General features: G+C 43.9%; 1 protein-coding gene across 1 annotated transcript in view; it reads left to right on the top strand.

Annotated features, from left to right (window-relative positions):
- The window catches only part of LOC311045525 (protocadherin-17-like), a 66715-nt gene that overhangs the window by 22945 nt on the left and 20240 nt on the right, over positions 1-23530 (top strand). The window contains 3 exon segments of the mRNA XM_084057420.1: positions 4179-4182; positions 4185-4236; positions 4857-5026. Coding sequence (XP_083913546.1) covers positions 4179-4182; positions 4185-4236; positions 4857-5026 — 226 coding nt within the window.

The raw sequence follows: 23530 nt of genomic DNA, 5'->3' as shown, positions 1-23530 counted from the left end.
TGGCCACCGGCGGACTAAATAAGCGATTTAAACGGGTAGTTTCGCTCCAGACCTAAAATATTATGCTCCGGTCCAAACCTTAAACATCCGTGAGGTTTGGAATCTACCATTAGTTTTGGGATACGATGTATACAAAAGGGTAAACAGCGGAGCTTGGCGGACGTTCGACCGATCCCGGATGAGAACCACATAGAACCTCATCTCGGAGCTGTATAGCGGAGTGAGAGGTTCTTTATGGAGCTAGAATAGAAACAGCTTTTGAGACAGAAAGTGTGCACAATATATTACAATGTATAATTGTATTATGCTTTATATCATTCAACAACGCAATAAAGCCAGTGGCTTGTGGTCTTTTCAGTTACTTTACACTGTGTGTGTGTGTGTGTGTGTGTGTGTGTGTGTGTGTGTGTGTGTGTGTGTGTGTGTGTGTGTGTGTGTGTGTGTGTGTGTGTGTGTGTGTGTGTGTGTGTGTGTGTGTGTGTGTGTGTGTGTGTGTGTGTGTGCGCGCGCGCGCGTGTGTGTGAGATGCGCAACGAGTGAGCGGTGGCGGCGAGGGGGGGGGGGGGGGGTGCGGCCGGTGTTTTCGGCACATGTGGAGGAGGAGGAGGAGGACCATGTAAACGTCACGGGAGAAGGGGAAAAAAACAAAAAAAAGGGTACACGTGATGCGGAAGTCTGCCGCGGAGGAGCTGTTGAGAGTGGTCGAGGATACACTTGATGTACACTCGCTCAATGCGGAAGTGGAGAGCCTCCTCGCCAACTCCACTCGACTCCACTCGCCTCCTCCAAGAAGCACATGAACAATTGGACCGCGACTACTTCCGGTTCGAAGTCGGAGTGACCGAGTGGGAGTGAGCGAGTGGCCGAGATTTTCGGTATTGGAATTTGGCTTATGGCTGTAGCCATCACAGTCTAGCCTGGGTGCCAGCCTGCTTCGCTGCGTTCGGCGGACTTTTTTTCTCTCTCCAGAGAGAAAAAAAAATCCGCCGAACGTAGCGAAGCAGGCTGGCACCCAGGCAAATCACAGTCAGTCGCAGCGACGACGGACAGGGCGCTGTGATAGCTGCCATGTCGCTAACGCTAACGTGGTTGTCATGCCTGCAGCGGCTGTGCAATCACTTTGTCAACAATGCACGTTCGTGTGGTGAATGTCAATATTGCTGCTCAGTTAGTCCATTGTAGATGGTGTATGTTTGTGTGTGTCTTCTGGAGAGCTATGTAGCTCCACAGCAACTACAGTAACTAACGTAATGGCAGGACCGCCCCGTGCTACGCATGTTAGGCTGCATTATGGTCATGTAGTTAATTCAGATAATTTCGCTCAGATTTGAGCAGTGCTTATCAACCCTTTCAGGCCGCCCCCCCCCGAAATAAACGCACTTAATCTGGGGACCCCCCCATTCTGTTTGACTCCGTTCCACAAGTAAATATTGTGAAAATAGCCGATCTACAAGTTCGAAACGCCTCACGTTGACAGGCTTTGTAAGCTTGTAGATCGGCTATTTTCTACATGACTGCCTCTTTCTTAGATTATTTGACAATGTGGCCCATGTTTTTATAGTATAGTTTGTTGACTACTTTTGTTGCAGAAATGGTCATTTCCTTTACTTTCGTTTTTTAATTGTCTCCGCCAGGCCGAAAGGCATGGCGCAAGACTATGTTTCTGCCCCTGTCCGTCCGTCTGTGATAGCTAATCTCTCACATCGTTGACTTGCTCGCAGCGAAACTGTGCACACACACTCCCTGGATGCCAATTCAGAACCTCTGCCCTATTTCTTTCACATGGCCCTGTTACAGTGCCACCAGGAGGCCGCTTTTTGCTAAACCCTACATATTTTGCCCAAACATCACGCAAATCGGTACACAGTATCTCCACAGTCATTAAAAAAAAAGGCTCTTTCAGATTTTTCATATTCCATCCTGATTGGCTAAAATGGCTTCCAAAGTCTGCAGGACTGCTCCGTTTGGACCAAAATGCCTCACATTATGAACACAGCATGCACTTTCCGTGCAACTTTGCACCCACATTCCCACTATGCCGAGGAAGAAATTCCACTTGAGATTTCTCTAATCAGCCTCATGGTGGCGCTATAACAGCCCGATGTGGACAGTCAGTGAGAGCTGGATAAACGAGGTAAAATGTGTCAAAAGGACTCTGTACGGCTGTCGATACATGAACACATGACGTCGGTCGGAGAGGAGATATTGTGTCTTTTGGACAAACAGCAGCGTGGTGCTGATGTTTGTTGTGTGAAGCAGCTTAATGTCAGAGTGTTTGTGTTGGAGCGCCTCAGTGCGGCTGCAGAGTTCATGTGCAACCTCTTCCAGAGAGAGACAGAGACACTAGAAACTCTGCTGGAGAAAAAAAAAAACTGCTGGGCATTGACTTTCATATGGACATTGATCTACACACTGCAGGTATATCTGCTACACACACAACATCAAACTAAACACTACAGGTATGATGCAGCGTTTGCATTCCAGCCAGCATGCCAGCGTAGTTCCCATATGGTTTCAAGGTGGGCTAAACCATATGGACCCCATGTCAGCAATGTCAGCGGCATCCACTTCAGTCCCAACTGCGATGCCCATGCAGGCTATAAGTAGCTTCTACCTGGCCCTTAGGTGGGCCCCAACTAGCCATGTTTATGTGGGACCAAGGCGGGTCCTAACTGGGTTTGCCCATGCAGGCTTTAACTGGGTTCTACCTGGGCCCTAGGTGTACCCTAACCAACCAGAGTGCAGTGCCCATCGCTCCAATTGTTGTGACGTCAGGGCTCTCAATACTGCACATTGGTGGAGGAGGAGGGGCCGCAGGGCGACCGCACACATCGCTGAACCAATGGTAGCCCACGGATGTTTCCTCTGGGGATTTACAATCTGCCCCTCTATGCCACATATCATCCGCACTACAGGGTCTTCACTGACCGAGCCACGGCCCCACTGGCCCTCATGACGCTACGCCACTTATATGAGTTGCCAAGTGGCCGCGGGCGCTACGTGGGCGTGGCCGCGGGCTAGACGCGAGCCCCCGCGTAGCGGGGGCGAGCTTCTAGTTTAGAACAATTTGTATCTCTCAGACAGACACCAATCTACACTGTAAAATCCTGCATTGCTCATTTAACTCTAGTGTGCAAATGGAACTGAATCAGATTCCATTTGTGCACTCTCAGAGTTACAGACATGTAACGGACGGTCCATTTGGTTCCTATCTATCAATCATTTAGCTGGGAACACCCTCAAAGGACCCCTTGGGTCCGCAGGCCCCACGTTGTGAGTCAGTGGTGTAGAGGACCGATAATGTTTGTGCTCAATGTTTTTTTATGCAGTGTAGAGTTTGTACAACCCAGTGGTCCAGTATGCTGTTGATTTAAACACCACGTTGTTTGCTTGCGTGTGACTGAAGAGGGTTTGTGTTTAAGTATCTTTGTGCATGCATGTGTATGTGTTCCTTGTATGGATCCGTGTAACACAAAGCCAGCCTCGCCTGGCCGATGAGCTCAGTGTCAAATAACACCGCCTTGGGTCAACGCATCTAGCTTGTGTAAACTTCTATCATGCAAATGATTCCCTGGATGTACGCAAATGAATACCGGGAGAGGCTCCGCATGGTATGTTTTGGTATAATTTGGACAAATAGGACTTACTGTATGATTCTAGTTGGAGTCGTGCTGTGGCTAATGGAGATGTTGTGCGCTTATAGCGATCATATCAGTGTCAGCTAGATGCCACAATAATCACAGCTATTGTCATTTTAATTCAGGCACTGTGTTCATTCCTTTCGTTCGGTGATGATTACAGTATATTCCATAATGATGGACAGTATGAAGTTCAGCTCTGTGGGTTTCCTGGTTAAACTGTAATTATCCCATTTTATAGCCACTGAAAGACGAAAGACGTACATAGATACCACCTCCCCCTGCCTCTCTCTTCCTCCTTTGTCCTACACTGTAATAACCGAGAGGTTCATTTAAACTCTGAGAGAGTAAAGATGGACCCATACTGTACACTGAGAGTTAAATGAACACTCTGGATTTTTAAGCAGTTTCCTCTCTACCTTTTCTATTCTTTCTTTTACATTAATAATCATTTTTCTGCACTAGATCTTGTTTCACAGCAGGGCACGAGCCTGTGTGTGTAGCTTGCTACATAAACTGTCTCTCCTCTCTCTTCCGCAGACGGACATTTCCCCGCTGAGCCTAATTATATGGGTAGCAGGCAACAGTTTGTACAGAGGTAAGGGTTGTTGAAGAACACCGTTTAGGATCATCACTGCATGTAGCTTAATTTATCACTTTTGTCGTGCGGCGATAATAGTCGATCTAAAAGCTCACAACGTGCCACGATGCGACGCGTTGTGAATTTGTAGATCGGCTATTTTCGACACGTGACACCCGGTACAATGAAGTATAAACCGGGCTTTATACAACTATGCTTGTATAGTAGAAATGTTCTTGTCATTCAGGCTGAGGAATGGTCATCCTTTTTTCTTTTTCAAAAATATTAAAGACGTTAGTCTTTTTTATGAAAATCCCTTGCTTGTTTCAAATCTCTTTTAGCTATATGTATAGTAGCTGATCTATTTACTATCTTATTGTTTTTTTTTTATCCCTTTTCACTCTCATCAGTCCCTATTCACTTTTTTCTTTTTTATAAATCATTTTAATATTGCAGCAGGTAGACTCAAGGCAAACGTTTATTTTTCCTGGGTGGGTGTTTTTTATTAAGAGGTCCACATTTCTCAAATACGGCAAGCCTACGTCTGGGAAATTGAGAGCAAACTGTCCCCAGACAGACCGGAGCTAGAGTATATATCTCATGCAACTCCTGGTCTCTATGTCCTCGTTTCCAAATAGTTCAACGTTCAAAGACCCGGAGCGAGCGAGCCTCCGGGACAGTGGCCATGGTGACAGCGACCAAGCCGACAGTGACCAGGACACCAACAAAGGCTCCTGCTGTGACATGTCTGCCAAGGAAGCCCTGAAGATGAAGGCTACGGGGGTTAAGCCACCGCCGTTGGAGCAGGGTGAGTCTTCCTTCCTTCCTTCGCCGGTGTTATTTGACTGACGCAAATTAACGACACAGTGGAAAACACAACCCCAGAGCTCTTGGGGGATAACGCACGCCAGCTTTAACCCATTAAGACCTGAGGCCACGTCTAAAAAAATCGAAATCCTAAAAAAAAAAAATCGGAAAAAAATATTTTAAAAATATTTTCACGATTTTTCAAAAATAGCAGATCTACAAGCTCATAGCGCGGCACTCGGTGCCGCGCTATGAGCTTGTATATCTGCTATTTTTGAATAGCCAAAGACATCTAAAGCGACACAGATGCGTTCCAGGTATCAATGGGTTAAGACGTGTCTTAGCTCTTCACCTATCTGAAATCTCATAATCTCAACTCTCACTTGTGATTCTTCCCTATACTTTGTTCTCTTTTCTTATTTCATTCACACAGTGTAGTGTGTATGTGTGTGTGTGTGTGTGCGCGTGCACACCTTGCAATGCATTCTACCCACGTCCTCAGTTTATCAAGGCAGACAAACCCATTATGTTTTTATAAGCCCAACCACTTCAGCCTCTCCATTTAGGCCCCCCTTCCCTGAGCACCCGTCCCTGAAACTTTGATAATGGAACATGGAAAGTGACTTAGCAAGCAGCAGGAGATGTGGCGTCGTCGTGCAGTGATTAACCCCTTAAGACCTGGAACTGCGTCATTTTTAGATTTGAGCTAAAAAAGCATTATTTTCCACTTTGGGCTATTCAAAAATAGCAGATCTACAAGCTCATAGCGCGGCACCGAGTGCCGCGCTATGAGCTTGTAGATCTGCTATTTTTGAAAAATTGTGAAAAGGTGTGCAAATCTTTAAATATATATATTTCTAAAGCGAACATTTTTAACTCAAATCTTTGCTTCTGGGGGGTCCCTGGAACAAAATATTTTGATGGGGGTCCGCGGCCAAATACCTATCATTTTGGGGGTCCTTGACATGAAAAAGATTGAGCACCACTGATATAGAAACAAACGTTTTTCAGAAAACTGTTGGGATTTAGGAGACATGTAGAATCGGCTTCAGGTCTTAATGGGTTAAATATGAATAATTATTCCGAGCGCTGTGGGTCGGGCAGATTACACATGACATGTGTAGAACAATTACTCCCCAGATATGAGCTTCAGATGCTACGCTCTCATCCAGCCACCCCCACACACACCCCACCCATACATGATTAGTGCGGGGTCATAGGAGCCAGGAGTGTATAGGTATAGCCACTCCACATAATGGGATCAGGAGATATGGTTTTTTTCCTTCCCACCATAGCTCAACGACGTCATGTACTAGCTCTGCCTGGGCCATTACCCACCCAAACAGATATCCCCACAGAAACACAAATTCACTAAAATCCCTTCACCAAGAAGAATGTATCTCGGTGACTGGTTCCAAAACTACAATGTGTATAGGAAACACAGATTCTCCATAATAGTGCTATTAATCCGTGGAACAGAAGAGCTGTTTCAGTCGTAGTGGAAGGACAATGACATTTCGTTCGTGTGTGTGTGTGTGTGTGTGTGTGTGTGTGTGTGTGTGTGTGTGTGTGTGTGTGTGTGTGTGTGTGTGTGTGTGTGTGTGTGTGTGTGTGTGTGTGTGTGTGTGTGTGTGTGTGTGTGTGCCTGCTGTTTTTTTTTTTCTTTTTCTGTTTTTTTTCTTTTCCCCCATTTCATTGAAGAAAAAAAGGGCTAACACATTGGCAAGAGAAATTGGCCAATTAAAAAGCTCCATATGTTTCTCATTTTGAAAATGTTCCCATTTAATCGTCCATGAGGGACTGGAAGAATCACATTTATACTTGCAGCGCTCACGATAAAGTGAGTTAGCGCGGAGCGGAACGTGTCAGGAAAGCGCTTGTAAAGTCAGTCGGCACAAACTGTCACAGACAGACACAGTTGGCCAAAGTGAATTACTACTGGGCCCTACTGCTTGCCTGTGAATGGAATCCACCTTTCTCTGCGTCGTCTCCAATCAGTGTCCCTTTGACACTCCTGAAGAAGAGATTCACACACACACACACACACACACACACACCCACCACCCACACCACCCACACACACACTAACCACCCACGCTCACACAGGCGCATAACACACACACACACACACACACACACACACACACACACACACACACACACACACACACACACACGCACACACACACACACACACACACACACACACACACACACACACACACACACACACACACACAAAAGGCATGTCTTAGCTGCCTGTGCTTGTATTGGAAACTCAATGAAATGTTGTAACCCTGCCCTCACCGGTTTCTCACTCATCTATGCCCCTCCACCCTCCGGTGTCTCCGCCGCCACCCCCTGCATACCACTTCTCTACCTCTCCTTGTGGGGGAAATCGATTGGCGTGAGATAAGACAGTTAGCTGGCTGCAGCTGGCTGTGTTTAGCCAATAACATAAGGGCTTGGCTAGAGCTGGAGGGGGAGGCAGGGGCAGTGTGGTGGGGGCAGGAGGATCAGGGGTGGTGCACGGAGAGACTGACGGGTGCTGAACCTAATTTCGGCAGCATTCCAGCACGTCTATATGTGACAAAACAAAAAAGACAGAGTGGGGGGGTTCAAGGAACCAGCTGGCTACTGCAGTGTGTTTTTCACATTGCATTGTGGGCTAATATTTCCACGAGTGAGTAAAACTATACTTAAATGGTACTAACATATAACTCAACCTTTTCTTGATGCCGAATTGCACACTACAAGTATAAGTTGTAGTGTGCAGTGGTAATGTTAGCTCTCATGTAACTGTGATAATGAATCAATGGCTAGCTATAGTCGTCAACATGAGAGATAACGTGTACATCATGTTGTGTTAGACAGTAGAGTACACAGAGTCAAATGAAAGTGTAAATAATGGACACAAATGGACCGGTGAAGGTCCTTTCGGATCCAATTTGTACACTCCCGTAGTTAGATTAACACTAGATTTTACTGTGTAGCCTTGCTACACAGTAAAATCTTAATGAAAATTGGACACGCGTGCACAAGCACACACATATAAACCGGCATGGACATACTCGCACAAGCACACTTAACCAGGTTGGACATGCATGCGCGAGCATACATATAACCAGCATGGACTTGGACACACATACACAAGCACACTTTACCAGCATGGATACGCATGCACAAGCACACATATAACCAGCATGGACTGGACACGCATGGACAAGCACAAATATATAACCAGGAGTGAGATTGAAGCAGACTCACATCACCACCCCTGGGGCCTTTGTTTCTTAACATCTTAGTGCTCGGCATGTAGCTCTTAGGACTTTCATTCACACCCTCGATTCCTTGTTCTATGTTTCTCTACAGACATAGCCATCCCAATTACTCATTGTCTCCCTCTGTCTTTCTCTCCCTCTCTGTCCCTCTCTGTGTGCCTTCAGGGGCACAGGCAGGACATTGTGACCTCATTCACAACAGGAATACGAGTACACAAAGAGAGTCGAAGTACTTCAGGTCCCAATCGATCGCTAATCCTGCTGCAATTCCTCTCTCTTATAGTCACTAGGTTGTAGACCGTGTACACGCCTTTGTCCATGGCCCTGTCCTCTGTTTAACATTTTCCATCTTTTTATTTTTATCCCTTCCTTCTCCACAGTCCCCTCCCTCCCTCCACCAACAAAATTGGGTTACAGCATCAACTCATCAGTAGAGCAAACATACAACCCCCCCCTCCTCCACACCTCTAATTCATCTTCTTCCGCTCTGATGTTCTGCTCTCTTCCCTTCCAGACAACATAATCTGGCCTCCTTTGCACCAGGGGCCACTCTCAAATTGATTAATTAGGCTTACCAAATTGGTAGCAATGTATTAATTAAGCTTAAGTATATTGAATGTGTTTTTTTTTTTTTTTAGTTCAGTTTTAATTGGTGATTAATTGATGCTCCGATGTGCCTGCAGCAGACGCTAATCTGGGTATGTCTGGCTCTGACAGAGTGGCTGGCACCACATTGCTGCTTTGCCTCTGGAGATGACTGCCGTAGCTGCTATCACGAACAGACAGTGGTGCTGATGTTACTCACTGATAGGGCCCACGGAGGGAATGGAGACAGGGGATGGTGGGAGAGAGAGGAGAGAGAGGAGGGGGGGATGCCATTAGACACAGTGGGAGCGTTCCAAGATGACCTGTCCTAATTAGCTGCGAGTGGAGCGCAATAATCAAATTGTCTCACACCTTGTGTTAAAGGGAGGGAAGAGACAAGTACAGAGAGTGTGGCTTGCTTGACGCTACCGGGGCACAGAATGAAAAGGGTGAGAATGATTATGAGTTCCGCTGACGTCCCCCCGTAGAATGCGATGCTATTGATTTTCCTCTGTTATATTGGAACAGGGATATGAATCCTGAACCCCATGCCCTCAGCCTGTGAACAGCTCGAAAAAAATGGCATGTCATGTTCCCATCAAAGCTCTTGCATGCATTCTATGCATACACACACACACACACACACACACACACACACACACACACACACACACACACACACACACACACACACACACACACACACACACTCACAAGCATATACTCAAACTGAACATTGTGTTGACAGTACCGCAGCATGTCTAATGATTTATTGACTGTGACCAGGGCAAATGATTGGATTGGCTACGCTGTGTGTGTGTGTGTGTGTGTGTGTGTGTGTGTGTGTGTGTGTGTGTGTGTGCGCTGTGTGTGTGCGCTGTGTGTGTGCTGTGTGCTGTGTGTGTGCTGTGCTGTGTGTGTGTGTGTGTGTGTGTGTGTGTGTGTGCTGTGTGTGTGCTGTGTGTGTGCTGTGTGCTGTGTGTGTGCTGTGTGTGTGTGTGTGTGTGTGTGTGTGTGTGTGTGTGTGTGTGTGTGTGTGTGTGTGTGTGTGTGTGTGCTGTGTGTGTGTGGGTGTGGGTGTACCTTTATGTATCTGTATGCAAAGAGATATGTGCATTTGTATGTAAATGTGGTTTTCCGTTAGCTTTATATATTCATGTATCTGTTAGTTACTTAGTTACTGAATACATCAAACAACAAAAAGATCCATGGCAAATAATCATCAAAGGTTTCCAGCATTTGTGCATGTACAGTATACTATTATTACCAAGAATTCTTTGAAACAAGAACATTGCAGGTAGCTTAGGAGAGCTTGCAAGATGTTATGTTCATTAAATAACGTAAAATCTTGTCTAATGCTGTTGTTTGTTTTGACATCATGTATTCTTCTAGTCTTTAAGAAAATGTAATCGCTGATGTTGTTATATTAAGTCACGACACCTACACGATTGCTAAACATGAATCATGATACAACGTTGTTTAATTTCGGACCATTAAAGACTACATCAACATGGTGGCGGTCATGGGGTGTGAGTCAAGCTGAAGGTCGAGTAAAAAGTAAAATTCACCTGAATATACCAAATAAAAATGCATTGCTACTCTGACAGGTCTGCAAGGGTGATACTCTACAAACCTAGAAAAAAATGAAGTCCTTATTTTAAGTGGTTAACAGGTCTTCTCACCAAAGACTAAGTGTTGATGCTTTAATCCATTTTAAATATGTATCCATCTTTCCTTGCGGCAGTGTCTGCATGTTAGGACTGCAATAGCATTATTCTTTCGTTCCAAAGTCAGACTCTCAAATCCCCACAATCTTATCTCCCCCTTTTCCAACAGCAATTAATTCTGGATCTTAAGTGAAACTTCAACAATAAAAAAAAAAATACAATGAAAAAAAAAATGCAATTCCAAAGATTAATTGACTGGTCAGAAGTTAGATCAGATGCCCTTTTCCCACTCGTAGCCATGGCAACCTCTTTCCCCCTCACACTGGCCTTCAATAAACCTTTATCTGGTGGCTGGAAAGGCCATTCCATTCAGCATCATTCATATTTCATGGACAGATAAAGGAAGACATGTCTTCTGCAGAGCATGCAGATGCGTGCCACATCCCTAATTTGTTAAGAAGCTACTGCATTTTCCATGTGTTTTTAATGTGGCAGGGAATGCCTGTTTTGACACATTTCTGGTTTTGAGGCACACACATGTTACATATGACAGTGACTCTCTCTCTCTCTCTCTCTCTCTCTCTCTCTCTCTCTCTCTCTCTCTCTCTCTCTCTCTCTCTCTCTCTCTCTCGCTTTTGCTCTGTCTCTCTATCTCAATAGAAATATTCTCAGTCTGTTTGCCCGAAAGGTGTTTACCATGTGACTGGCACCAGTTTTACATGCCAGTAATCACATTAGCATGGTGAAGCGATACTTGGTGGCTCTGAGGGCTGAGAAAAACCTGGGGGTAGATGAGCTAACACACGCACGCACGCACGCACTTACTCACACACTGTATGGCTGTATGCACACACTGGTAAACAACACACATGCACACACACACATGTGGGCGCAAGAAACAATCTGGCTGCATGAACGACGTGTTGATTATTTTCAAGTAGTCCACCACTTCTGTCAATAACCATCAGCTGAAATGTTCTCCAAATGTCAGTGTAGAAATCTCCATAGCAACAAAGAACAAATACGTTCAAGGGCATTAGATCCCTGTATAAGCTTATCCTACTATAATCCTCTGGCCATGTGATTGGGAGGCTTTGATCTTTGCTGCAGAAGTTTATCATTTTCCCGCTTGTGTTTAGTAAATGTATACATCAGCGCTGACAACAATAAATGTAGCACAATAATGCATCATTGATTTGCAGTCAAATGGAGAATGACAAATGTTGTTTTTCTGCCATAACTCACCCCAGCAAGAAAAAAAAGAGCTAAATATAACAGTTCTAAAAATGCTCTGAAGTGTTTCAGAAAATACTTTTTTTTTTTATCAAATCTGAATATAATATTCCAGTTTCGTACATCACACACCACCCTGAAGCAATTGTTCCTTGGGTTAATGGACAAACATCTGCTGAGAAAGAAGCTTCAGCTGAAAGCATTTTAATTAGTCCGTTTACAAACATTGCTCTAAACAGGTAGCATATGGAGGAGTCATGGTTTTGTGTGATGCCATCACATCTGTCTGTTTAAACGTGATTAATTGAGGCCGTCAGAGTGTGTTTACACCCATTCTTCCAGTGAAGACACATGCACGGCTGTGCACGTTCCAGTAAACCCTCTCATCTATAGCTGCATGAGCAGGACACATTGTGTTGAAAAGCTCCTTTATGCCTGGCATCACAATGAAACATGATTCATTGCTGTTCATCTACAAGGCCTTGCAAATGATCACATATCTTTTCTACAGGAATCTCGCTTTCTGATTCCTGTGTTTGTGTCTCTGTGTGTGTATCTGTGTATGAGAAAGATTGTTTTCATGGAAGCTGTTAGCGATAGCCTTTGTGCGTGTCACTCTGCATGTCACTCTTTTTTGACATGTGATAACTTCAGTCCATCTTAAAGAATCCAAGGAAGAAACTGTTGCATGGCCCTCAGGGAGGAGATTATAGAACAACAAGCAACATCTGAAAACAGCAGCCAGATGCTCATGTTTCCTCCGACTGTTTGTGCGAGCGTTTGGACAGAGAGGATTTGTCTGTGAGCCTTTCATCTCTTCCTGCTCCTCAGCTCGTCAGCTCTCCATGGCCTGGCTGTCCCTGGTTGGACTGATAGGCTGATTCATGGCAACATCAACACCAGCTACTTTCCTGCTCGGGGAAAAGAGAACCACCAGAAAATTGTGCCTTGCCCAGAACATATCACTCAAAGTCCAATAAGATTGGTGTGTGGTGTGTGTTGTGTGCGTGTGCGCGTGCGTGTGCATGTGCGTGTGCGCGCGCGCGTGTGTGTGCATGCATGCGCGCGCACGCACTCACACGACCACAGAGTGTACTTATGTGTGCTCACACGTGTGCTAGATCATGTGTTATTCGCCCCATTCTTAGAGGATATGGTGGGATCCCACAGCAGTGAGGAGATTTGCAGCTAAGCTAGTGGAATCCCATAGAAAGCCTCAAATCTTTTGGGGTAAAGGGAGGGAAAATATCACAGTCTTAGGATTTCTTCTGTCTCATTATGGCAGATTTGGAGGGATTAGTCTATTTCTTTAATACGCTAAAGTTTTTTTCTATTAAATTCCATTGTCATGATTATGATTCATGGATGCTAATGTCCACTGGTGTGTCCTTCCCCCCAGGGTGGAGTGTGTGTGTGATACTGGCCCTGCATGTTCCCCAGCCCGCCTGCATGGCAGCTCGCATTCTGATCCTCAGTCAGCCACCGAAGCCAAGCCTGTCTCCTGCTCAAAGGCACTGCAGTGTTGGGGAGGATTGATGAATATCTCTGACTCTTGGCCACTTGGGCTATAAATCGTTGACATTTTCCCTGCTCCCTGGCAGCGCAGTGAATAATTATGGCATGTTTATGGAAGTAATGAGTAAAAATATGTCTTATTTCAGCCTAAGTACCGTCGCCACCCCCCATCGTTGCATGATTAAACTTCAGATCAAAAAAATCTACGCAAGGGTCCCATTGAGGGGGGGATATGACGGGTTATGGAGTGCTCCGTGCCCTCTATTGTAAGACGACTACTGGTGCTAAATGCTTAGGGCCTTCCCTCTCAGACTGTTCTGTAATGAGCACATTACAGAGTATTAATCTGAGCGTGCGCTTGCTCATATTAAACATTGAAACAACATACAAAGCCATTTAGAACTGTGGAAACCATATTCAACGGTCATTTGAAATAGTGTCACGCACATCAAGAGTCGGGATTAGTTCTGAGTCACGGCTATTTAATGTTAATCACTCTCTCAGTACTATTGTCAGCGTTCCGTCCTCTGTCAGGCCTTACACAGAGTACAGTAATGTCTCAATTTTATTACCATTCATTTCCATTGACCGGTCTTGCTTTTTTATGTTTTAATGACACCAGGACGTAGCGAGGCGCTGTACACTCATTTCTTTCAATTGCTAAATCCCATTTAAGGGGCTTTGCTTTCGGTCAGCAGAGAACAATGACACCTGCTGTTTTACACCCACTTGGCTCTCGGGGAAAATACCTCTAGGCCTATATATAAGTGGCTATTTTCCACGTACAGCCAGTTAGGACTTGTTTATTTTTTCGTGAGAAAATGGCACAGAGAAAAATCACTGTGTTTTGTCATAGTGCTTGGCGGCAAACAGCCCTGACTTCACATAAGTATTAATCTATTAAGACCTGGGACGCATCTGTGTCATTTTTTTATTTGAGCTAAAAAGCATTATTTTACAACTTGGCTATTCAAAAATAGCAGATCTACAAGCTCATAGCGCGGCACCGAGTGCCTTGCTACAAGCTTGTAGATCTGCTATTTTTGAAAAATCATGAAAATGTGTGCAAATCTTTGAATATATATTATTTTAAAGCGAACATTTTTTTACTCAAATCTTTGCTTCTGGGGGTCCCTGGAACAAAATGTTTTGAGATGGGAGTCCACGGCCTAATTCATATAGTTTTGGGGGTCCCTGACATGAAAAAGTTTGAGCACCACTGACATAGACACATACGTTTTTCAGAATACTGTTGGGATTTAGAAGACATTTGTAGAATCGGCTTCAGGTCTTAATGGGTTAATCTATTTGGTGGGATGCTCCATTGTGCTCAACAGCACTCGAGAAATGAGGAAAGGCAGTTTGATTGGTTTGCATATCTTCTTGTTTACAGTCTACACATACATACATACTTGTTTCCTGTAAACATTCTCATAACCTTCTTTGTCAGCTAAAGCACGTAGCCTACAGGTGAGAGGCAGCTGGTAAGGAAATCCAGTAAACCGGTTCTGCCATATACGGTTCACCGCCTCAAACTAGCGGGGCAAGAGACGATTCCAATTCCTTTGTCATCCCCAGAACGACAGACATGTTTCTGACTTGTTCATCGTGTAATCGCACGAAAAACAACCTTGTAAGCGCGGCGCCCCCGATATAAATTAAATTAATTACCATTGTGTGTCTGTGCCCCATGGCAATGCAGCCGATGTTTTTCAGGCTGTAACCTCGTACTGTAAAGCTTTGTTGGCTGTGTGATTACAAGCTCAATTAGGAAGTTATTGTGATTTTTGATGCTGAGATAGTGTGAAGCAGCGAGAGGCTCGGCCTCCTGAGCGATGAGATATTGCTTCCTGCTTGATACCAAATGAGCTCTTACTGGGAACAACAAACAGCCGTGTTGTTGCACTGCTTTGTGCTTGGTGACCACAGATGTTTGTGATTGCGTGTGTGCCTGTGTGTACAGTAATTTGGTATATAGGGAAAAAGGAGTTGACCAAGTATAGAGCCCTGGGGGACCCTGGACAACTAGTATAGGGTTTAAGTGGTTAAGGGGTTCTCCCGGCTCTGACCTGAATATTTTGTAGAACATGCTTCTCCATATTTGGACCATCCTCGGGTTTGTTGTGTCCACAAAATATAGTATATATTTTTGCACAATCATTTACTGTGGCATTGAAATTGGTATAGTAGGGGGCACGGTCGCAGTCGGTAGCGCTGTCGCCTCACTGATGGAGGGGAATGGAACTGGTTGGAATAACGTGTTCCTTCCACGCGCTAGGTCCTACCATGGAAACTCCCCCCTGTCGGGTGATAAGAAGGCTTGTTAGCTCTCATTCATTGAAGGAGGCATGAGCTCGGCTCTGGGCTCTCCCTAGGCTGGCAGAGGGAGTGTAGCGCCCATGATTGCTTAGACAATTGGCACTGGGTGAAAAAAATGGGGTTGCAAAATCGTGGGATAAAAATTTAAAATTAAAAAAGAAATTGGTGCAGTAAATTGGTATAAGTATCACATTATTGGTTGGACTCGAGCACTAACAATAGAACATCGCAGTCATACTGTCTCTCTGAAAGCGTGTGTGTGAACGGTGAAGAGCTGTTCCAATATGTGCTCTCTGTGGGTGAAACATGTTGTCCAGCACAGCGGTAGGGAGGACACTACGAAGGAGATTATAATGACACGTCGTCACTTCCTGGACCAGAGCCACTCTGCTGCCATCTGTCCTCTGTCTAAGGACAGCAGGGCCTCAGTGCATGATATGTGTGTGAGTCTGTGTGTGTTCCTCCGTGTGAGTGTAAGTGTGTGTGTGTGTGTGTGTGTGTGTGTGTGTGTGTGTGTGTGTGTGTGTGTGTGTGTGTGTGTGTGTGTGTGTGTGTGTGTGTGTGTGTGCGTGTGTTTTTTTGTGTCTATGGGATGCGTCAATGACGTTGAAGACGGGAGGAATCACATTTTTCCGCTTTAATGATGTGCTCCTCTGTAGTAGGGTTTAACATTTTCCGGGAAATAGCTAATTTTTATTCCCGGGAATTTTCAGACCTTTTCCCGGGCTTCCCGGGAATTCCCGTTAAAGGGTAAAAAAAAAAAAAAAAGTGCCCACTAAAATGCATTTATATGTAGATACTTAAATAGCCAATTTTACACCGAGGTGCCCAAATGTCCCTATTGTGTCCACCTATGAACTTGCACTAATAATGACTTAATTTGATTTTTTAAAATCATATAAATATAATATATAAATATAAGCCTATAGTGCCCTGCCATGGCGGAGATGCCCTGTTGCGCAGCGGGTGAAGACAATTAACTTAACGAGGAGCTGCGCTCAAAACGCACTCAAACAATGTCAAACTCTAGCTGCTGAAATAAACGTTCCATTTGTATCATTATTGACAAGAGAATTTGCAAAAGGAATATGTATTTATTGTCCATCAGAGCGCCGGTGAGGTCACAGCTTTTCTCTACTTTTGTAGGATATTGATTTGATAGCCTAAACCGGGCTAAACTTGTCATTTGTTTGCAGTTATTAATTTATATTAGGCTACTTGCTGGATATTATAAGACTCCATTTTGGGATGTTGGCTGTATGTTGTCTATTAATCTATATTTTGTTGTTGATCAAATGTGGGGTTTTATAGTGTGATTTTGATGTGCACATGCATGCGCTGCCAGCACTGACAATCAATGAGACAGACAGCTGTTGTGCAGTTCACTTGTTCTACTGGGTAGTTCTAGTAAAATGGTAGTTTGAACGTTCTAAAATGCAAGTGTAGGTAGGGTAGGCTACATTAATGATGATAAAAAAATCGGACCACATCGGTCTAATACTCTCTCTCTCTCTCTCTCTCTCTCTCTCTCTCTCTCTCTCTCTCTCTCTCTCTCTCTCTCTCTCTCTCTCTCTCTCTCTCTCTCTTGCTCTCTCTCTCTTCAGCTCTCCGGTCTGTCCTCTCTCTCTATCAAAAAATACAGCGCTGAGCGCACTGGCCAATACAAACTAATAGGCGAGTGTGCTCCGGTGCGTAATTTCCGAACGCACCATATAATGCAGCGTTTCACTTGATGATGTTGAATCTGAACTAGTCAACTGGTGTCTACCATATTGACAGCAGAGGAAACAGTGAAATCGGCGTGCGCACTGTGCAGGGCAGGCATGGGGCATCACGGCCACTTGTGTTTTATTTTGTTCATTACTGTTACATTCATTCAGTGCGTCCCATATTGGTTCACAACGGGACGATGGGACCCTGCCCTGGTCGGCAACGCGGCAAGTAACTTGCCTAATTATAATAGTAATTCCTCCACGCTGTAGATAGGGCTTTCTACTAATTAGTATTCATTTCTAACAAGAAAAAAAAAAAAACGGGAAGCCCGGGAACCGAAGTGAATTCCCGGGATGGTAAAAAACCCCGAATTCCCGGGATTCCCGCATCCCGGGAATCCCGGTGTTAAACACTACTCTGTAGTCTCCTTATCATTTTTCATTGACTGTCATCTGCTCACTGGCTCACTCACCTGAAAAACTCAGTGTTTCTTTGTTTTGTTCAGTTTTTCTCTTAATTGCACGTTGAGTCTATTTTCATCACTTTGCAAAGAATGCACCTCTCTCATAACAGTGAGCTTCTCCAGCAGATGTTTACTATGCTCCACAAACAGACTCAACAACTTGAAAGATGCTTTACTCTGCAAGTTGATCTACAAGCTCACTTGAGCTTGTAGATCTACTATTTTCGGTCCAGGAGTCTGTCGACTAAATACTGTAAATTATATTAATGTCTCCGCCAGGCAGAAGGCGTGGCCTCTATGTTTTGCCCCCTGTCCGTCTGTCTGTCCGTCCGTCTGTGTACAACTAATCTCCGGCACCGTTGGATCGGCGTGAAACTGGGCTCACATACTCCCTGGAGAACCTCTGCCTCAAATGTTTCACATTGGCCTGTAATAGCGCAACCAGGAGGCAGATTTTAGCTAAACATTTCTTTTTATATTACTCCTAAAGAGTTTGTCCAAACATCACGCAAATTGGTACACATTATCTCTATAGTCGCCTGATCAAGACAGATCTGTCCGATTTTTTTCATATTCCATTCTTATTGGCTAAGATTGGCATCTAAAGTTTGCAGGAGTGGTTCGTTTTTGAACAATATGCCTCTAATCATGAACGCATCATCCGACTGCAGTGAAACTTTGCACGCACATTCCCACTAGGTCGAGGAGGAAATGCGACCCTTTTCACACTGGCCTGTTATAGTGCCACCCGCAGGCCGATGTTTGCTATTTCATCCTAGCTAAGATGGACTTTTACTACCTGGCGGAGACCTGTGCTCCGAGGAGCAAATCTTTCTACTTTATAGTATAAATTAGTATAGCATAAGTAACAGAAAAACTAATGCACGATGGATGACTGCACAGTCCTCACCTCAGTGTTAATGTAACTCTGAGAGTGTAAATATTGGCCGAAAGGGTCCAATTAACACAGTCTATAGATTTGGCGACTGGAATAATGTTCTATGATGCTATCTATGGATCTTTATAGAATGTAATTTACATGTTGTACATTAATATAATGCAGTAGAGCTGGGAGTGTAGCCCCAGGCGGGTCCAATTCAACCAAATGCTGTGTCCTTACCACTGTAAATATCACTTGCAAACTGTTGTCGAACAATCACATAAAATAGTCCTACAGTATGCTCATGAAAAGGTTTTATTTAGACTGTAGTCTGCTCAGACAATTAAAAGGTTTGATTCTCTCTGATGAGCTTGTAGCAGCATCTTTGGATGTGCAGTGAAGTCAAGAGTTCTCTGATCTGTCCACTTGCATTCGCCTCTGATCTTGGCATTAGCATATGGCTTCCAATTCCACCACTTGCTTAATGAATCCCTGTAGAGAAAAATAACAAACCCCATTATGTAACAGCAGTACGACACAACTTTAAAAAGAACATTTGCGTAATATGCTGTACTGAATACGGCATCATTGCTAATGTTAGCTGTGTTGTATATAAGCAGGGGACATTTGAATGTTATTACATTGCACAATTACTCGAAAATTATTTAGAAGATCAAAGTGACTTGCATTAACTAAAGTTCAACAGAGTTTGAAATGAATCACTAAGTTAGAAAGGAAGTACAGTTGTCTGCGCCGTTTCCCTGACTGATGACAATGAATATCTGTGGCGCCCTGGGGCATTGTTTCCTCATGTTACGCTGCATCAAGGCCCAACAAGATAAATGGGACTGGCCTGTCTTAGACATCATTGTGTCTCCTCCATTACATAACAAGTAGTGTATACTCATCTACTGCCTGCAGTGGTATAGATAACAGATTCTACCACATGGAAGGAATAGCAGAAAATGGTGAAAGAAAGAGAGGGATAATTTGACTTGATGAGCGGAGGAGAATGGCCATATGGGAGAAATCTGGAGAGGAAGAGGAATAGAGAATAGGAGATAGGAGGGGAAGTGTAGGAATAGGAAATGGGTGGAGCAATGATTGAAAGGTAAAAAAACAGGGAGAGATACAAAAAAAAGCAGACATTGAGACAAAGGCTACAAGAGTAATCGAGAACAGGAGACTGGAGAAACCTGTGGACGGATGGATAGATGGATGGATGGATGGAGATGAGAGGGAAGGAGTGACAGGATAGCAGGTTGTCTCTGCGGGAGAGAGGCTTAAGTCGCATGGGGCCCAGCTTCCTGCAGGAAATGAGTCACTCCCAGTTCAAATAGTAATCAAAGAAAAAGCTGTCAACATAAGCACATGGCATGTGTATCACGCACGCGCGCACACACACACACACGCACGCACACACGCACGCACGCGCGCACACGCACACGCACACACACACACACAATGCCGTGGATGGTTGCTATTAATTGACTTTAATTAGCAGGACTACTAAAGCGGTATAGGCCTTAACCACTTTAACATTTTAAATTTGTGAGCTTGTAGATTTAACCATTTTGATAATAGTGCTTGGTGTCCGGAGTCACGAGGAACTAGGAATCATTTCAGTTGTGTGTTCGACGGTGTGCTGTAAGCTTTCTGTATAATGCATGATGCTGCCAGCGTTGTGGAGAAAGACAGAGGGAGAGCGTGTGTGCGTTGGCGTACGTCTGTGACTGTGGACTGTGACTGGGAGTGTTTTTCTCCGATAACCCCAGTTTGTTACTTTTTGATTCTGGTAAATTAAGATAAGGAGGTTGGTTAATTAAACTGTCACATGGCAATACCTTGAGGAATTGCAAGGCCAACGCCACTTTAATTGGGTGGAAGCTATTGTCCTGGAAATGCATTGCAAAAAAAAAAGAAAAGGAAAAGGAAAAAAAATACCTCTCCCGGCTAGAATTGTGAAGCAAAGGATAGAGGAGTGGAAGGAAAGGGAATTGAAGATGATAGCAGAGATGGATGCGCAAGGTAATGTGACCTTAAGTGTGTGAGAAAGAGGAGATTTTAGATTCTGGAGGAGTGATCTCCTATAGCCCACGCAAGCCAGGTATGGCTAAAGCTTTTCGCACACTATAACACATCCAGCCCGAGATTTTGAGTTTATGTGATGAATGATAATACAAAGGCCTCTTGAAATAAGGTGAGATCCAGGGTAAGTCCCTGAGATTATAGGGGTTTTGATCGCTGCCTATGGAAATGCTTGAGTGAGGGTTGCGTAAGACATTGGCTGCAGCAGTCTCTCTGCGGTGCATCGGTTTCGTGAGGCAGGTCTCAGAGGCCCAGAGACCATGTCAGCAGACTTGAGCTGCATCTGTAATTAACAGCCAATTAACAGTCAACCTCAGCACATCACCTCACACCGCAAACCCAGATCTGTTATGGTGATTTTGGAAGAGTTGCAGTGTAAACAACTTGCAGCGTGATAGATTGCTGCACAGCGCTTGTGGGCACTTGCATGTCTCCTATGGTGTAATTCTGCATCTGATTAAGAATCATAGTGTGTACTGTAGATGGCATTGCATAATGTTCCCAATGGATTATGGTAGTTGATAAAGGAGTATACCACTCAATTTTGACACGTGACAAAATTCTTTACCCTCTTTTAGGAATAGCATTTTGTCGCTGTCGGGACGAAACTTGTCTAAAACCGCTACTTTTCCGGAAATTAAAAAGAAAAGAAAAAAATGCTCCAATGTGTTTATTATTTAGTCACAAGCTGGTTAAATATTTATAAAACCCCCAGACAGACTTAACCACTTTCAACCTAGCATTTCATCATTTTCCACAATGCGTCATTACTAGGGGTGTGCCGATACACTAATTTCACGAAACGATACGATACGATATTTGGCTCACAACTTCGATACGATTTCGATACGATACGATACGCACTTTTTTTATTATGAAAATATATGGAGGAGAAAAAAAGAAAATGCAAACAAATAATTCTGTTTTTGCATTATTCAGACATGCAAACTTGTAGCTTTTCAGCTACAATAGCCGTTTTGAATCCAAATAGTATGACACCTAACCCGAAAAAAAAAACATGTTGTCACTCTTTTCACTTCGGGGCCGTTTGCATGCCTGATTATTATGATTGTAAAAAAAAAAAAAAAAAAAGAAAAATGTTTTTTTTTTTTCAAAAACGATATTTTTTTTTCCCAAAACGATACATATCGTCGCGAAAACGTATCGCGATATATCGCGGGACGATATATCGGCACACCCCTAGTCATTACTGTATGTCAAAGTATAAAATAGGACATTAATTAATGAAAAAAAGAAAGAGGAAAAAAAAACATAAAAATATGACATGGATAGACAACGACAATATGAAGAGACTTACTTTTCCCTTTTTAACCTGTAAACAAATAATGTTGTCTGCATCATAATGTACCTCAATCCATTTCAATAATGGCAGCCATGTGCGTATAGGCAACTGGGATCACATCTACAGTACATGTGAGCAACAGTATACTGTACACTTGTTGTCTCATGTGATATCTCATGCCAGGGAAGTGTCTTGGATCCTGGATAGCGTGATGATCCCTTGAAAACAGTTGTCCATCTGTCCCGGAAGGTGGTCAAAATCTGCCTTGATTAAAACAAATCTAATGTGGGTGATAAGTCCCAACCGACTCCCCCCCCCCCTCCACCCCTGCTCCCATCCCGCCTCTTCATCCCCTCCTTGTGGGGATGAAAGAAGGATGAAGTCGTGAGCCTGGGGGATAATCTCGCTTCCGTAGATTGTGATAATGCTGCTCTGGATCATCGTGGGCTTCGTTGGAGGAGATGGATGTGTGTGTTAGTGTGTACATGGCATGTACTATATTATGTGATTATGTGCTTGCCACTAAAAGAAAAGGTAGGGTGTAAACGCACACGCCAGAGTATAGCTCACACACGTACTATGGGTGGAAAATTCACACTTGTACTGCAGCTGTATCCAGGCAACAGGAGTTCAAGTTACAGGTTACAGGTGACTGCTGTCACCTACCCATTTCACTCCTACCTGGTTTTGAGATAGTATGTGTGACCGCCTCTGTTTGGAACTGGATGAATATAATACCAGCCTTAATTAAAACCTGGCTGACGGGGGGGTGATGCAAGGAACAAGCGGTCGATAAATGTTTTCAGCCCTATAGGGCTGATCGCTGACCAATGAGCGCAATCTAAAGAGCCATCCAGCATGAAGTATTGGCGACCTCGCTGCGGAAGTAGAAAACGTCTTTAAAACATTGGTTCAGTGGTGGAAAGAGTACTCGTATGTTTTACTTAAGTAAAAGTATCAATACTGCAATGTGGAAGTACTCTGTTACAAGTAAAAGTTGTAAAATTCAAAATTTACTTGAGTAAAAGTACAAAAGTATTGGAATCAAAATGTACTTAAAGTAAAAAAAGTAAAAGTACTAAAATGTTTGAAAATAGCAGATCTACTAGCTCACAACGCGTCGCGATGCGACGCGCTGTGAGCTTGTAGATCGGCTATTTTCAAATAGCCTTGGTATAAAATAGGGCTAAAGTGGTTAATATATGTTTTATAGTGTAATAATTTATATCTGCAAAGTAACTAGTAACTAAAGTTTTCATATAATTATACTGGAGTAAAAGTACAATATTTGCCTCTGAGATTTAGTGGAGTAGATGTAAAAGTATAGACAATTGGAAATACTCCAGTAAAGTAAAAGTACCTCAAAAACTTAAGAACAGTACTTGAGTACATGTACTTAGTTACTTTACACCACTGCATTGGTTGACATGCATGGTTGCTACATTGATCAAATGCAAT

This window comes from Gymnoscopelus microlampas (genome assembly GCF_963454915.1).
Source record: "Gymnoscopelus microlampas genome assembly, chromosome: 1".
Classification (NCBI taxonomy): domain Eukaryota; kingdom Metazoa; phylum Chordata; class Actinopteri; order Myctophiformes; family Myctophidae; genus Gymnoscopelus; species Gymnoscopelus microlampas.
This window is presented reverse-complemented; position numbering and strand designations above follow the sequence as displayed.